This window comes from Arachis ipaensis, chromosome B10 (assembly GCF_059453495.1).
Source record: "Arachis ipaensis isolate K30076 ecotype BB chromosome B10, ASM5945349v1, whole genome shotgun sequence".
Classification (NCBI taxonomy): domain Eukaryota; kingdom Viridiplantae; phylum Streptophyta; class Magnoliopsida; order Fabales; family Fabaceae; genus Arachis; species Arachis ipaensis.
The window spans coordinates 1,750,713-1,766,273 of NC_142435.1; the positions used below are offsets into that span (position 1 = coordinate 1,750,713).

The window sequence follows — 15,561 nt, forward strand, 5'->3', positions numbered from 1 at the left end:
TCATATTTTGCAAGAGATGCTTACTTATAAATCTGATCATATTAAAGCTCGTCAAATAGTACTCGCGACTACGATCATTGGACGAATAATACCAAAACCCGCAAATGTTCCAAAATCCTTTCGATTACTCATTCGAGAACTACGATCTATCTCTAGCTATGGAATTGAATCATTTCCTTGTATCTGAGAAGAACTTCAGGATTCATAGGAAGGAAGCTTAATTGGATGGAATCATCATTTTTACTCTATGATTGATCAATATAAACATCAACAACTCCGAATTAGATCGGTCTCTCCTCAACAAATAATTGCTTGGGCAAAAAAAATCTTACCTAATGGAGAGATAGTTGGGGAAGTAACAAAGCCTATACTTTTTGTTAGAGAATCATTAGAATTAATTTAGATCAATTAGTATCGTCTATATTTATATAGTATATCTGTATATTAATTGTAGGAATCTATGCCTTTATTACTCTGATTTATTTAGCACCTATAAATACCCCTTGTATATTGTACCTTTGATCACACTCAATAATACACTTTTCAGATTACTCTCTCAGACTCTTGTTTCTAACATGGTATCAGAGCCTAAGGTTTGTTTTCCAATGAATTTTTGTTCATAGTCTTCTTGTTTTTCTCTTTCGACAGTGCTTCTTTGCTCTCATTTTTTGATCTGTTTTCGACACTTTGGTTCGTCACCTCTGGCATCATCGTGTTCTTCTCTTCGTCAGCTTTCCAACGCCGCCAGAAGCCCCCGGATGCGCCCTCACGCGCTGCCGGAATCTTGCTGCCCACCTCCATTGTTTCTCCTTCCAGAAGCTTCAGCAGCCGTTGGATCTCGGCGCCGATCAGACGATCCTCACGCTCCCACGTGTTGTGACGCAAGCCCTCCTCGCACTCCAGCTTTTAGCAGTCGTTGGATCTTGGTGGCGATCGCACGATCCTTGCCCTCCCACGTGTCACGTCGCAAGCCATCCTCGCGCTCCAGTAACCCGTGAACGACCCGACCCGATCCGGTTGCCCACCCGTATTCAACATCATCGCCAACGTGGCATGCCGCTCCTCTCAGGCGCCGCCACGTGTCATAGTTCTGCTGATGTGGCGCTGACGTCACTGCTGATGTGTCAGAGAAGTGGGACCCTCTCTAAGATTTGTTGGTGAGCTCTTTTTGATTCTGCACTCCGATTTCTCATTTTCTGCTCCGAAATTGCCATTTTCTCTCATCTCTTTGATCTTTGTGACTCCTATCATGGAAAAGCCAGATGTTTTTGCTGCCACTGACATAAAGGGTAAATTCTGTCGAAACTGTAACCGTTCTGGGCACCTCTTCTCCGACTGTCCTTCTGTTGAATGTCGCACATGCCACCAGAAAGGTCATATTAGCTACCATTGTTCACAACTGTTCTGCCGTTACTGCAAGCTCTCAGGACATTTAATTACTGCCTATCCTACTAGCCCACCACGTCCTGATTCACTCAACTCGTCTCCTATCTCTCTATCTGATATTGCATATCTTCTTCAGCGTCTTTTTTCGGTTTCTGGTAATACTCCTGCTGCTTTTTCCACCCCTACAGGTAATTCTAAATGGTTCCTTGACTCGGGTTGCTTTAATCACATATCTCCGTTGCGTAATATTTTCTCATCCATGTCTACCATTACAAATGGACCTTCTATCAATACTGCAAATGGCTCCCTCTTGCACGCAACACACAAGGGTTCTGTATCCCAATCAACTCTTAATCTTCATGATACTTATTATATTTCCAAATTAAACTTCAATCTTATTTCTGTTGGTCAACTTGTTGATCTGGGTTTTGAAGTCATTTTTTCCGTTTCTGGTTGTCGTGTACAGGATCCTCGGACGGGACAAGTCATCGAGACTGGACGTAAAGTCGGAAGGTTGTTTGAACTTGAGAATCTTCATATTCCTCCTGTACTAAATCTCTGTGCTGCTTCTTCTCCCTCTACCCTCCACTTATGGCATCAACGTCTTGCCCACACCTCCTTAGGAAAACTGTGTCCTCTTGTGTCTCAGGGTATTTTAGGTCAGGTTCCAAATGAATCTTTTAATTGCATTTCTTGCCAAACTGCTAAACAACATGCTTTATCTTTTCACAATAATTTATCTCTTGCTTGCTCTCCTTTTGATCTAATTCACTCTGATGTTTGGGGCCTCGCTCCCACTGCCTCTATGGGCGGAGCTCGTTACTTTGTCGTTTTCATTGATGATTATTCCCGTTTTACTTGGGTTTATTTGATGACTAATCGCCATGAGCTACCTCAGATCTATATCAACTTTGCTACTATGATTAAAACTCAGTTTTCCAAGGTCATTAAGGTTTTCCAATGTGATAATGCTATGGAATACCGTGATTCCAGACTCTTAGCCTTTCTTGCAGAACAGGGTACTTTGTCTGAGTTTTTTTGTCCTGGTACGCAAACACCGTCACATTCTTGACTCCGTCCGTGCAATGCTCCTTTCTTCTTTGTGTCCTGAGCGTACTTGGGGTGAAGCTATTCTTACTGCTGTTCATGTTATCAATAGACTCCCTTCTTCTGTTCTTGGTAATGTTACTCCCTTTGAGTGTCTTTATCATACCTCCCCAGATTATAGTTTTCTTCGAGTTTTCGGTTGTGTATGTTTTGTTCTTCTTCAGCCTCATGAACATAGTAAACTTGAACCTCGGGCTCGTATGTGTTGTTTCCTTGGTTATGGCACTGAACACAAGGGTTATCGTTGTTGGGATCCTCTCTCTAAACGTATTCGTATATCTCGTCATGTTGTCTTCTGGGAGCACCACATTTTTTCTCGGTTCTCATCCTTTGAGTCCATTCCTACTACTCAGTCACCTTTGTTTACTAACCCCAATGTTGATCTTTTTCCTAGTGATGATTCTACAAATTCTATCTCGAGTGACCCTCCACAACCTCCTGTTCTTCCGCCTTCTCCATCTCCCGATGATTCCAGACCGGACGATGATCCTGCTCCTACCGTCATGCCTCCTCCTCCCGCTCGTTCTTCTAGGGTAAGGAATCCACCTCTTCATCTTCTTGATTACCATTGCTTTTCTACTATCCTTCATCAACATGAACCTAAGTCATTCAGAGAAGCCTCCTCAAACCCAAATTGGCAACAAGCAATGCAGGAAGAAATACAGACACTTGAGAAAGTACACACTTGGGATTTGGTTGATCCTCCTTCTAATCAGAAAGTTATGGGCAGTAGATGGGTATACAAGATCAAGACTCGCTCTGATGGCTCTATTGACCGTTATAAGGCCCGCTTGGTTGCTCAAGGTTGTACGCAAGAGTATGTTATTGATTATGAAGAGACTTTTCCTCCTGTTGCTCGTTTTACATCTGTTAGAGCTCTTCTTGCCATTGTCGCGGTTAAAAAATGGTCTCTCAGTCAGATGGATGGGAAGAATACATTTCTTAATGGGGATTTGAAAAAGAAAGTCTATATGAAACCACCTTCGGGATATCCTTGTTCTTCTAATAAGGTTTGTCTCCTTTGCAAGGCACTTTATGGACTTAAGCAAGCTCCTCGTGAATGGTTTGACAAGTTCAGCACTACCATATGCAGTCTTGGTTTTACTTCTAGCCCTCATGAGAATGCCCTCTTCATTCATAAAAGCGAACATGGAGTTGTTCTTCTACTTTTGTATGTTGATGACATGATTCTGGGGATGATGTTGATGGTATCTCTGATTTCAAGGCCTCACTTCATCGTACCTTTGAGATGAAAGATCTTAGTTCTCTCAGCTATTTTCTTGGTCTCGAGGTCATCTCCACCGATGATGGCATCTATCTCTCTCAAGCTAAGTATGCTTCAGATCTTCTTGCTCGCGCTGAGATTACAGATAGTCGCACTGAGTCTACTCCTCTTGAGCCTAATGTTCGATTTACCGCTATGGATGGCACTGTTTTGGATAATCTGACTCTCTATCGACAGTTAGTTGGCGGTCTCGTCTACTTGACTGTCACCCGACCAGACATCGCTTATCCGGTTCATGTACTTAGCCCGTTCTTGTCAGCTCCTCGTACTACTCACTATGCGGCAGTTCTTCGCATTCTTCGCTACATCAAAGGCACTTTATTTCATGGCCTTTATTTTTCTGCCCATTCCTCTTTGTCTCTTCAGGCTTACTCCGATGCTGATTGGGCTGGTGATCCCACTGATCGTCATTCTACTATTGGTTACTGTTTGTTTCTTGGCGATGCTCTCATTTCTTGGCGTGTTAAGAAGCAAACGTTCACTGCTCGCTCAAGCACAGAAGCTGAGTACCGTGCCCTCGCTGACACCACTGCTGAAGTTATCCCGGTTCGTTGGCTTCTCGAAGATCTGGGTGCTCCTCAGTCGTCCCATACTGATGTTTTTTTGTGATAATCGCAGTGCTATTTAGATCGCCCATAATGATGTGTTTCATGAACGCACCAAACACATTGAGATTGATTGTCACTTTGTTCGGCAACGTATCCTTATTGATGCTGTTCGTCTCATTGCTGTTGGAACACTAGATCAGACTGCTGATATCTTCACGAAAGCTCATCACCCGACTCGTTTCCGGACTTTGTTATCCAAACTCAAGTTGGTATCCTTAGCTCCCACTTGAGTTTGAGGGGGGATGTTAGAGAATCATTAGAATCAATTTAGATCAATTAGTATAGTCTATATTTATATAGTATATCTGTATATTAATTGTAGGATTCTATGCCTTTATTACTCTGATTCATTTAGCACCTATAAATACCCCTTGTATATTGTACCCTTGATCACACTCAATAATACACTTTTCAGATTACTCTCTCAGTTTCTTGTTTCTAACACTTTTCATTACAAAACTAATAAGCCTGAAAAAGATGGATTATTTTGCGAAAGAATTTTTGGACCTGTAAAAAGTGGAATTTGTGCTTGTGGAAATTATCGAGTGATCGGAGAGGGAAAAAAAAAGACAACCAAAAATTTTGCGAACAATGTGAGGTAGAATTTGTTGATTCTCGGATACGTAGATATCAAATGGGTTATATAAAACTCGCATGCCCAGTAACCCATGTGTGGTATTTGAAATGTCTTCCTAGTTATATTACGAATCTTTTGAATAAATTTCTTAAAGATTTAGAATGTGTAGTTTACTGTGATGTGTGATTTGATTAAAATTTTTATTGTACAGATTTTGAACAATAAACTGTCATTCCAATCAATTAATTTAAAATGTTTTAGATCTGACATATCTTTGAAAGTGAGTAACATAAAACTCAAAATTTTGGGTATAAAAAATATTTTTCATTCAATTAAAAAAGAAAATAGATTTATGGTATAATAACAAAAAAATATAAACTTTACCTAGTAAAAAAAAACTTTTTGTGGGATTATAATTCCATTATTCCATTTCTTTTCTAAAAAATGGAATTTGTGTTCAAATCCTGTTTCAATTTCACTCTCTAGAAATAAATACTGCTCAAGAAACAACGTGGCAATTTGTTTTTTACATTCCAAATAAAAGAAAAAAAAAGTGTGTGGGGCATCTAACTGCATGCAATATGCATGTATAGAGATTGGCCCACAGGACATGGTACAGGAAAAGTAGCGGTTCCATCTGATGAAATGGGCCAAATGCTGTTGCAACCCAATACAAAAGTCACTGTGAACTGCCAACAACACAATCTCTAGCTATCAGCCTACTACATCCCTCACCAAAAAAACAAAAAGCTATGAGCCTACTAGTACTACGGCAAGATAATAACAAGAGAAATGCTAAGGGCAGCAACTTTTGTAATTTGTAATCATCAAATAGTCATTAATGATAATTTTAATGGTGTAAGATTAGTGTAAGATTTCATCCAATGACTCACTTTTCTTTGCTAGTTACATACTGGTCAAAATTTGATAGAATTGCTGTCCACTAGACTTTTTCTAATAATAATAATAATAATAATAATAAAGTATGAGATACACATTCTTTAATGAAAATTTAAATTACATTTCATGCAAAGATTAAGGAATAAATTGCAACAAGGCACAGTGTCAAAAAAGGTTACAGTTCTGTACAAAATTTGAAGATTTAAAACTTTTTCAATTAATTTTGATGTGTTTATAATTATGTGTAAATTAAATAATGGAAAAACATAACATAAAATATTGGAATGCGCGTGGGAGAGGGAGAGCGAGGCATCCCATCTCATCCCATCCATGATCTGAAGGTGTTCAAATCCATCGTCACTCGCTCACTCACTCACTCACTCACTACTCTTTTTGAGTAGAAATGGTAATGGTGGTGGTGGTGGTGGAGCTGTAAGTGAATCCCTCGAACGCAAACAGAAACACACACTTTCTTGTGTTTTCATTTTCATGTCTCAGCCCTCAACGAAACGCTCGTCGCCGTCGCCGTCGCCGTCGCCAGCTGAAACAAACAGCTCTATGAAAAAAGCCAAGTCGCAAGGCCTCGCCTGTGCTCTTGACTCCAACGCCATCTCCTCTCACCACCACGACCTCCTTTTCGACTCCATGTCCCACAACGACCCCACCGCCGCCGCTTCCCCCTCTCCCTCCCCCTCCCCCAACAACCCTCGCGCTCCCGCCGCCAACCTTTCCCGCAAGAAAGCCACGCCTCCCCACCCCGCTAAGAAGCTCCTCATCAAGCTCCACAAAGGTGCACCTCCAATCCCCCTTTCTATTAACCTAATTTCCATTTCTGCTTATATTCTTTAATTCTTCCCGTTTTTCAGCTCATAGGCTTTTTCTCTGTTGATCTGGCTTTTCCAAGTCTATTAAAATGTGAAGCACCATATGAAACAGTTCAGTTTCTTTGGCAAACAATAAGATGGGCTCAATAGGTGTACTTATTTAGGTCATTCTTACGTCTATAGACCCACACAAGTTAATTACTGAGTCAGTCATAACATAGAAGCTCCTAATGTAAGACCCAAACACTCACTTTTGCCTATTAGTTTAGTGCAGCTACCAAGAGAAAGAATTTAAATTTAATGCACTAACTGCCTTTCGATCATATCCTGCCACATTAGAAAATGTGGTTCAGTCTTGCATTTTTCACTTGAATGATCATGCAAATGCAAAGACTCAATGCATCCAAATTGAAATTCACTTTATATAATGTCAGATGCGATATCATGGGATTTACTTTATAGAGATATCTATCAATAACTTCTAGTCTTCTACATCTAAACTTATTTGTATTTTCTTATTATGGTGAATGTATATGTAACACATGGTGGTACTGTAAGCTTGTTTTCTTTATGTGGAAGCGGAACATATTTGTAGTTTCCTGTTTTTCTTTGGAAAACAAATTGGCACAGTAGTATTGTAAATAAGTTTGAATATTTAGCTTTACAAAGGGACAACTTCTAAATTTATTATTCATACGTCCCTGTTTTCCTTTCAAAGGTAAGCCAACACTGCCCACAAATTTTGAGGAGGTTACATGGGCAAAATTGAAGTCTGCTATTTGTGCTATATTCTTGAAGCAACCTGACTCTTGTGATTTGGAAAAGCTTTATCAGGTATTCCTAGATATTCTGTTATTATTTATTATTCACAGTTGGGTTGGCTTGGGTTTGTCCTGTGAATTTTATGGTGAAATAGCTCATTAGTATTTTATGTTGAACTCTTCTGTAGGCTGTCAGTGATCTTTGCATATATAAAATGGCTGGAAATCTTTATCAGCGAATTGAAACGGAATGCGAAGCACATATATCTACAGCTTTGCAGTCTTTGGTTGGACAAAGCCCAGATTTGGTTGTTTTTCTATCTCTAGTTGAGAGATGTTGGCAGGATCTTTGTGACCAAATGTTGATGATTCGAGGTATAGCCTTGTATCTGGATAGGACATATGTGAAGCAAACAGCAAATGTACGGTCCTTATGGGACATGGGCTTACAACTTTTCCGCAAACATCTTTCATTATCTCCTGAAGTTGAACACAAAACTGTTACCGGTCTTCTAAGAATGATTGAAAGTGAAAGGTAAATCCTTATGTTACAATCCTAATCTTATAAATGAATGTCAGACCTCTTTATAGATGACTATGTATGCAGGTGGCAGGGAGTGTTTTTCGTTGGTTTTTCTATTTGCTGTCATCATAGATTTTATTTTCTTCTTGCCATTACCTTGCATGGGCTGAGTTGATATGACACTGATGAGACCATGAGGGAGCATGTGCTGTCAAAAATTAGTAAATACTTGTAATATTCCTGATTTCCTGTTTCAAAATATATCAGTAACCATTGTAACTGGTTGAAATACAAAGGATAATTTTGTGAATAGTTTTGGCTTGAGTAGTTTGTTAATTATTTTTTAATGAATTTGGCCCAGTAGAATACGCCTTTATTATATATGACCATTATTTGTGGTTATGTGAATTAATTTATCTCTCTTACCATAAAAAAGATTAGCTAAATTATCATTTTTTTAGTTTTTTTTTTTTTGGGGGGGGGGGGGGGGCATAAATGTCCTTTTGTGATGGAGCTTTCATTTTTCTGTTTTTCGTCTGGTATTTCAGATTAGGTGAAGCAGTGGATAGAACGCTTCTAAACCATCTTTTGAAGATGTTCACAGCACTGGGAATATATGCAGAAAGCTTCGAGAAGCCATTTCTTGAATGCACATCTGAATTTTATGCTGCTGAAGGTATGAAATACATGCAGCAATCAGATGTTCCAGATTATTTGAAGCATGTGGAGGTGCTTCCTTTTCTTTATCCCCTTCTATTATCTTGTTAGCTTGAATTGTTGGTATTTGTATGTGCTCCTTTAAGTAGTTCTTTAACTATTGGATCTTGCCATGCCATGTATGTATTTTATCTGATCATGCATAATAGTTATCTTTGCATAGTTGAACCCTTCCTCCATACCACATTGTTTATGTACTGAATTGATATTTTTGTACTCATTTTTGTAGACAAGATTGCAAGAGGAACATGACAGATGCCTGATCTACTTGGATGCGAGTACTAGGAAGCTGCTGATAGCCACAGCAGAAAAGCAACTTCTTGAACGTCATATACCTGCCATTCTTGATAAGGTTGTGACTGCTACCAGCTTCATTATTTTTCTGGGTGTTCACCCCCGCCCCCCTCTTTTTTTTTTTCTCCCATTTATTGAATTTTGTTTTTGGTGTTACAGGGTTTCTCTGTGCTTATGGATGGAAATCGCATTGAAGACCTTCAGAGAATGTACTCACTCTTTTTAAGGGTCAATGCCCTTGAGTCACTAAGACAAGCCCTAAGTTCATATATCAGGAGAACTGGGCAGGCCATTGTTATGGATGAGGAGAAAGATAAAGACATGGTTTCTTCACTTCTGGAGTTTAAGGCTTCTCTTGACAGAATATGGGAAGAAAGTTTTTATAAGAATGAAGTATTCTCTAACACCATTAAAGATTCATTTGAGCATCTTATCAATCTACGACAGGTATTCTCATTTTTATGTTGTCATTTTCCTATTTTTGTTAAAGTCTCAAGATAGAAATTCAGTAAGTTGTGGGCCAACTGTTTTGAGTTTTTTTTCCTTTAATTCCACTTTCCTGCTCAAGTTTATGGCTACCATTTAACTTCCAAGTTTTTAGTCTTGCAATTGCCACGGACTTGATCCTGTGAGGTAGTAAAAGCAATGTTGCCAAACCATTTTATCCTCTAGCTATCATAAGTAAACATTTTATATCCTAATCATTAAACCAAACCTGATACAAATACCATGGCTGCAGATATCAATATAGCTGATGTCTTTTACATGCCATTGAATTGCTTTCAATGTTTTGAAAATACTATGACTGTGACCGGTTGCTGTGATTGTAATACAATTTTTAATAGAATAAAAAGGTGAGTACAGACATCCTTGGATATTTGCACTTCCTTATCAATCAACTTCAGCATAGAATGGCCATAAGCTGTGCTTTAATTTAGAAACATAGCCTAACCCTAACAGCCTTCTTTTTAATGCCAAAGCATTTCAAAGTGTATCACAAGTACACCTGGAGAGGACATCTACCCACTTAGAATTCGAAACAGCTTCTTCCGCTAACACTTAGCTACCTTGTAAAAAAAATGGGCTACAGTCTCTGAATCAGATCTTCATAAGAAACATGCGACAACAAGATCTACGTTAGCTGTTATGTTTAATGGAGCATAACATGCTAATTTTGAATAAATTTCTGCATCCGTTGTTTATGAATCAACTATATTGTGTCCATGAGAGAGCTTGTGAAATATCAAAGCTCCTCAAGATAGGTGAAGTGGTTCCTTTACACTTGGGGATTTTTTCTTTTTCTGTTTTGGTGATTTGCAGTCAACTGACTCTGTTGCTATTTTATGTGTGACAGAACCGACCAGCAGAGTTGATTGCCAAGTTCTTAGATGAGAAGCTCCGTGCAGGTAACAAGGGTACTTCTGAAGAGGAACTGGAGGGAACACTTGATAAAGTCCTGGTTTTATTTAGGTTCATTCAGGTTTGTTCAATTTTTCTTTGGTGAATCACCTACACAATAAACACTGTTTTTTGTACTTTTCATTTAAATTTCTTCTGATATTTTCTCAATATTGATAGTGACAACATTACTTGACATTTCTTGTTTTAAAGGGCAAAGATGTGTTTGAAGCTTTTTATAAGAAAGATCTTGCAAAAAGACTTCTTTTGGGAAAAAGTGCTTCTATTGATGCAGAGAAGTCTATGATATCCAAGGTTGACAATTTCCTTTACCATTTAATTTCTGAATTAGTTAATATACTTTATTATGTTAACCATTTTCTTTCATCAATACAGTTGAAGACTGAGTGTGGCAGTCAGTTCACAAACAAATTGGAAGGAATGTTTAAGGTATAATCTGAATCAATTTATAGGCTAGCAATTTTATTCCTTTAGTAGACTCTTGGTTTGGTACGTATTGGGTGGGTACTCTCTATACCAATCATAGTATTTTCAATTTCTTCCTTTAATTAAGAATCTGTATCTGATGAGAAATTCTCTTTATGGTCCTTGGTCCCGATTAAGATCCAGCTGTGGGGCTGAAACTGGGTTTTGAATCACAAATTCCCTCTCTATTTGAAGAGCCATTGTGGTTTGAAAAATGAGAAATAAGTCTTCTTCCAGTGAATACTTCTGTAGTTGTGTAAAAATCTACAGCATATCAGCAACTATGGAGTGGTCCCTTGTATGAAATAACTATGACTTAAATTTAAATTTGCTGAATGAACAAAGATTATGGTAACTTTCTTTGATAGTGTCCATTTATGTGATATTGTGTCCTAATTTGATGGTTCATTGTAACTATGATCAACGTGACCTGACTAACTTAATGGATTACCAAGCTTTTATTTCATAGATTCTTGCATATTTTCTCCCTCAGGACATTGAATTATCAAAAGAAATAAATGAGTCCTTCAAACAGTCATCCCAAGCAAGGACAAAACTCCCATCAGGAATTGAAATGAGTGTTCATGTCCTGACAACTGGGTAAGCTGTTGTCTTTTGTTTCTTAGCTATAATGATCTATAACTTACTGCTCTCAGTTACTCCATTGACTTTAAGTTGCTGGATGAGTGCAGGTACTGGCCAACATATCCACCCATGGATGTTAGACTTCCTCATGAATTGAATGTTTACCAGGTTCAGCACTAGCCCTGATTAATACTCTTCAACTTTTGGTGGCCCTGACAGTGGCTCACCTGGCATGGCCGTTTTCTTTTCCTTTTCCTTCAGGATATTTTCAAAGAGTTCTATCTTAGCAAATACAGTGGAAGGCGTTTGATGTGGCAAAATTCATTAGGTCACTGTGTCTTGAAGGCAGAGTTTCCTAAAGGGAAAAAGGAGTTGGCAGTCTCCCTATTTCAGGTTTGCCTATCAAAACCTTTTTATGTAACATCATTTCTTTATCTGTATTGCTGTCTATATAGCACTGCATACATTTTTGGATGGATTCATTTTGCATTCCTGATTGAGTTTCAGACTGTTGTTTTGATGCTATTCAATGATGCCGAGAAACTGAGCTTTCAAGATATCAAGGACTCTACCAGTATCGAGGACAAAGAACTGAGAAGGACTCTGCAATCACTTGCATGTGGAAAAGTTCGTGTCCTACAGAAGGTATGTTTGGAATCATTTAGAGAATTACCAGTGTATAAAATTTATTTTGTAATTATGGTCCTTTTTTAGTGTCTTAATGGAGATTTCTTTTGATGAACCTGCAACAGTCGCCGAAGGGTAGAGATGTGGAGGATGATGACTCATTCTCTTTTAATGATGGCTTTACAGCTCCTCTTTACCGTATAAAGGTATCACCCTCATTGCTTAGATCACACTAGAAAACTGATTAAATGAAATCTCAAACTTTCACTTTTGTTTCAATTCTGGAAGTTAAGGACTTTGCTTTTCTTTGGTTTTAGTCCTCTAAATTTTTCATTTGAGTTAACTTCACCATCTGGAATACAGGTGAATGCCATTCAGTTGAAGGAGACAGTGGAGGAAAACACAAGCACCACTGAAAGAGTTTTCCAAGACCGTCAGTATCAGGTCAATTTTCTGTTCTCAAAAGCCTTTTCAAGATCATATCTTAGAGGCCAATAGGCCATAGTACATGAAAATATTTTGTCTTTGTATGTTATTGAAGTTTAAAGAAAAGCTCACTCAAATAAATTCTCAAGCTAAAAGAAAAGCTGTTGGATTCAATAATGAGAAAAGATGTTATCTGAAGAACAATTTTTATGCACCAACACTCCCAATCAAATCTTTTCATTTCTGTGACCTTTGAAGTTGTAGAGATTTCAAGGGATAAAAGGTGTAAAAAACTGCATTAATTTAATCCTTTCTATATTACATTATTAAAATTCATAAATATTACAATATGGAATTGTAGGCAATTTAGATCAACATATATATATCAATCATGGTAGATGTACACTAAAATCAGCTATCAAAATCAGCCATCGTGTATTTATGTATAAATACATGTGTTGTTTAACTCGTTTCCGATGTGTACTTTGTATTCTGAACATGTTTTTTATACTAGTGGCTGGTTTTGGTGTATAAATAGCATTTTTGTATATCATATATAGGTGTTTGATTTGTTTTCTATCTTCAACTTAAGTTTATAATTTTATTTTAACTTTATTGAAATGGCGGCACCACCCTGTTTCCATTTTATTTCCCATTTTCAGGATATTTTTTTTGGGTTATAAAACAGGATAATAATAATAATAAAACTTTTATCTCAATTTAAAATGAATAGATAAAATAAACTGGACACCTTAAAAAATTGCCAAGTCCAACCAAACAAGAGCATATGCCTCGGTTAGGAATCCTGTTGCATGCAAGCAATATTATCGTATATGCCCTAGGTTTTTTCTTGTGTTCTTTTTTTAAAACAAAAAATTATATCAATTTTGCGTTGTACACCTCATCTCACAAAGCTTATGACTCGTATGTTTTTGTGGCAGATTGATGCTGCCATTGTGAGGATAATGAAGACAAGGAAAGTACTTAGTCACACCCTTCTTATTACCGAACTCTTCCAACAGGTAAGTCATTACCACACCTCATTTTATTAATCCCTACTAGTTATAATTGATACTGATTTAGGAATTGGTTTGTTATGAACAGCTCAAGTTTCCAATAAAACCAGCTGATTTGAAGAAAAGGATTGAAAGCCTGATTGACAGAGAGTATCTGGAGAGGGACAAGAGCAACCCCCAAATATACAATTATCTGGCATAGTCTTTCACATTTTCAAATGACGTGGGGCAAACTTAATGTTTGATCCTTCGTCATATGTACAGTAACAGTGGATTCCCGTTCTTTTTTTCCACCCCCATTCATCGACAACTGTACTTTATTATTGTAAAGCATAATATCTCGCATGATAATTTTTCCTTTTATACAAGATTCTCGGCGACTCAAAGTCATTCTCCAAAATGATCGAGAAATTCAATAGAATTAATAGATAAATGGTATCATCAACAAAATGTCATCTTATTTTAGATACAAATTAAGTTGTTGGGCCAATAACTTTCCATTCCATTTATGTTTTGTTGCAATAATGCTATATAAACAAGGGAAACAAATCGCGATGAGTGGGAGATACCATCGAGTTTTTTCTTTTAAAAAAATAACTTCTCACTTCATGACCCAAAAAAATAGTTCTTGTGATTCCATTCTCGCTGAATGACGTACGGTTATCGGTTGGCCACGTTTTGTTTAAGTCGCTTTGTGTGAAGCAACGAGTTCTGTCGTTTCTCCACAACTTCGCACCTGGAAAATCATAGAAGCTAACACATTATCAAGTTAAATAATAACGTGGTTTTGGTCATTTTTCTTTTCCTTAATAATACAGTGTTTAAACTTGCTTAATAATTTCCAAAAGAGCACTATAAACGAAGCTACTACTATCAAACATTCATTTTTAAACTTTGCTAATAACAATTCACAGCATCGCCATCTCCATTTCAGTAAAATCAGGTAGACGAATCTCAAACGTTTCATTATTCACTAACATTGAAATTACATTTAATCAAACTAACATCCCCACACTCAACCCTACATACAAAGGGAAAAATATCCTTTTTCCTCTCTCTGTTCTTCTTCCAAAACAAAAAGCGCTGATTTGAGTTACAGAAGGAAGTGAACGACGATACCAATCAGGCGGAGGGTGATGATCATGAGTGTGGCAGCTCAAACGGATTTGACGGCGGTGGAAGGTGCACAGGAGGAGGATTCATCCGTGTCGGCAGCGGAGGAGGGATTAAGAGGTGCGCGAATTGCACGGTTATCGTCGTCGGGATCGTAATCGGGGTTCAGATTACGATCGATGGCTTCGCGACCCATTTCGAGGCATGGCTTGCATGCGATCTCGATGGTGGCCCATCCGAGAAGCACCGCCGCCACTGCTATCACCGCGCTCGTGATGGCACCCATTTTTTTCCCGATTTTACTTAGCTTCTTCCTCTTCCCACCGATCCCTCTCTCTGTTTACGAAGGAAATCCATCGATAAAGTAAACTATCAAACTTTTCATGGGCTTCTATTGTGGGCTTTTCGTGGGCTGCTTACGTTTGGACTCTCTCGAAAATCATAAATACAAAATAACAAGTTGACTACCAAAAAAAAAAAAATAACAAGTTTACTTATATTAAAGTTTGCATTTTACCAACGCAAGTTGGCACAGATGGATGAGGGTCTGTGTCCCTTAACCATCTCTCCCGGGTTCATACTCACTGGAGGATGGGAATGGAGTTTGCTTGCTTGCTTGGGAGGGTCGCCCACTTTGTGTGCCTCTGCAGTATCCGAGGGATTAGTCATTGGGCTTCCGGCCTAATGGATACCCTGGTGCAAACAAAAAAAAAGTTTGCATTTTTTTACCATAGTTATTAGAACTGAACCGGTATTTGACCTGGTCATACGACTGGGTCACTGGGTCATTGGTTCAACCGGTGGGTCACTGATTAATTCGGTTGACCCGGTCATAATTAAATAAAGATATAAAATTATAAAATTAAAATTAAAAGTTAAATGCATATTTTTTAAAATATATTAATAACAATTAAATATCAATTCTTAG

The 15,561-nt window shown here is 38.0% G+C and overlaps 2 protein-coding genes across 2 annotated transcripts; one reads left to right on the forward strand and one right to left on the reverse strand.

Annotated features, from left to right (window-relative positions):
- Window positions 1-6,103: 6,103 nt before the first annotated feature.
- Window positions 6,104-13,920, forward strand: LOC107622574 (cullin-4). The gene is made up of 17 exons (XM_021114150.2): window positions 6,104-6,653; window positions 7,406-7,521; window positions 7,637-7,983; window positions 8,520-8,700; window positions 8,918-9,040; window positions 9,142-9,429; window positions 10,337-10,462; window positions 10,594-10,695; window positions 10,777-10,830; window positions 11,360-11,466; window positions 11,559-11,619; window positions 11,713-11,844; window positions 11,959-12,096; window positions 12,204-12,284; window positions 12,442-12,522; window positions 13,446-13,526; window positions 13,609-13,920. Exons 1-17 carry the CDS (start codon window positions 6,353-6,355, stop codon window positions 13,720-13,722), a joined length of 2,433 nt encoding a protein of 810 aa, XP_020969809.1. The 5' UTR covers window positions 6,104-6,352; the 3' UTR covers window positions 13,723-13,920.
- A 544-nt stretch (window positions 13,921-14,464) lies between these two features.
- Window positions 14,465-14,981, reverse strand: LOC107622575 (outer envelope membrane protein 7). The gene has a single exon (XM_016324520.3). It carries the CDS (start codon window positions 14,917-14,919, stop codon window positions 14,677-14,679), a length of 243 nt encoding a protein of 80 aa, XP_016180006.1. The 5' UTR covers window positions 14,920-14,981; the 3' UTR covers window positions 14,465-14,676.
- Between the last annotated feature and the right edge of the window lie 580 nt (window positions 14,982-15,561).